At 59.9% G+C, this 1,915-nt stretch overlaps 1 protein-coding gene across 1 annotated transcript; it reads right to left on the reverse strand.

The window, feature by feature from the left end:
* Nucleotides 1-258: 258 nt before the first annotated feature.
* On the reverse strand, nucleotides 259-1,639 carry LOC127347652 (non-specific lipid transfer protein GPI-anchored 12-like). Its single transcript, XM_051373819.2, has 2 exons — nucleotides 1,081-1,639; nucleotides 259-523 (listed from the first exon to the last, which is right to left on the reverse strand). The coding sequence occupies exons 1-2, from the start codon at nucleotides 1,499-1,501 to the stop codon at nucleotides 381-383; spliced, it is 564 nt and encodes a 187-aa protein (XP_051229779.2). The 5' UTR covers nucleotides 1,502-1,639; the 3' UTR covers nucleotides 259-380.
* Between the last annotated feature and the right edge of the window lie 276 nt (nucleotides 1,640-1,915).

A 1,915-nucleotide genomic window follows, 5' to 3' on the forward strand; every position in this document is an offset into this window, starting at 1 on the left:
GTAGCTTGCACGCTCTGCCCCACGGCAAGCACAGCACTGCACAAACCACCGCGCTTTAACCCCTGTCACGCGTCCCCGCCGGCTGCGCATTTGCAGCCGCGGTGCGGTGCAGGTCGGACGTCCCCATCCTTCCATCCGTCACGCACCACCGGACGTTTCCGCCAGCCGGGCAACGTCGTGATGGGCTGGATCTGCGCCCAAAGAAGCTTGCGACAATGCGATCGACGGAGCATGCCGCTCATGGCGTACACGGACGGCTGCTGAAATTGAATCGGTTTGATGAGTCGCGCGCTTCGGCGCGTGTGTACATGTACACTTGTACAGATTCGGAGCGGAAAGGCAGCAGCTCCGTACGCCTGCGTGCCGTGCGGGATCGGGAGTCACGGCAGCAGCGTGAAGAGCGCGGCGCAGTACGGGAGGAGCACGAGGCGCAGGTGACGCCTTCGGTTCCCGCGCCTCGCCGCCGCCGCCGGGCCGCCGCTCGCGGTCGACGTTGCCGGCGTGGTCGCCGGCGTGCCGTATCCTGCCAGGCGTTTTCAGACATCGTTAGCGCAACCATATCGAAATGTGAATAAAGAAACGCGACTCGGAGAAGAAACAGTTCTTGATTGCTGTGCTGCCACTATCGACGATTGGATGCACGGCGTTGCTACGGATAAATAAAAAGTGCTAGTCCAGTCCAGCTACGAACGCCGACCAGACAATTTGGTTGGTTCCTCTACTGTTTTGGCTACTGAACAAGTCAAGTGGCTGGCTACAGCCTACAGCGACACTGAACTTGCTATGCATTTCATTCATTTGTTTATAGCTCTGATGATAGTATGGTTTTCTATCTGACCATGTACTCCTACGATTCGTATACAGTAACGGTATTTTGGCAAATTAACGATGCAAATGACATCGGTTCCGAATTAGTAAGCACGAGACGACCTACGAGAAGTAAAAAAATGCACGGAGTATTTCTGTATTCAATTCGTATCGTACCCACATTGCAAGGAAAGCGTTGAAAGTACTCCGCGTTCATTGCACGCGGGACGCGTTAGAGCATATACTGATACTGTCACTTCGTACCGTACGTACCTGACTCCGCGGGCACGGGGCCGCCGCCGGGCGCCTCCGCGACGGGCATGCCGAGCGCGGCGCAGAGGCTGGGCGGCGGCGCGTCGACGCGGCAGGCGGTGGGCAGCGCCAGCGCGCGCACGGCGTCCACGCGGACCCCGAAGGAGCCGTACCCGCCGACGAGCCCGCACAGGCAGGCGGCCTCGCCGTCCACCACGCCGGACAGCGCCCCGCAGCAGCCCTTGTCCGGCCGCGTCAGCGCGCTCCCGGCCTCCACGTACGTCAGGCAGGACGACAGGTTCAGCATCGCGCCCCTGCAGTCCAGCTCCCCCCAGCTGGGCGCCGGAGCCGCAGCCGGCTGCGGAGCCGATAGCTGCGCCAGCGCCGGGGACTGCGTCGAGAAGGCGAGGAGCGCGAGGGCGAGGAAGGCCGGTGGCGTCATAGCCACGACGGCGAGGGCGTGGCGTCCTGGCCTCAGGGGGGCTGTGTCGGCCGTGCGCTGCTTGACATGTGGAGATGGGGAGCGCAGTGGGTGTCTCCTTGGTTGTTTTGTGTTCGTGTGCGCTGGGTGAGTGGAGTCGCGGGGGATGTGTAGAGTAAAGCGGGTACGAGTAGAAAGAGTTGGCTTGTTTGGTCTCGTCTCGTCTCGTCTCGTCTCACAGCAACTTTGGCAAGTAGAAACTAGGGAGTGAAAAGCGACTCCTGCTCTACTTTGTCAACGATGTTTGCCTTTATTTACATACCGTAGGGATTGCAAATTATTGCAGAGCCTAGTGCGGAGAGTTGCAATGTAGGCGAACTTCAGACAAGTGGTAAGAGCATTTTCACCGGTGGGTCGCCGGCACTGCTATATGAG

The sequence above is a fragment of the Lolium perenne genome, chromosome 4 (genome assembly GCF_019359855.2).
Source record: "Lolium perenne isolate Kyuss_39 chromosome 4, Kyuss_2.0, whole genome shotgun sequence".
Classification (NCBI taxonomy): domain Eukaryota; kingdom Viridiplantae; phylum Streptophyta; class Magnoliopsida; order Poales; family Poaceae; genus Lolium; species Lolium perenne.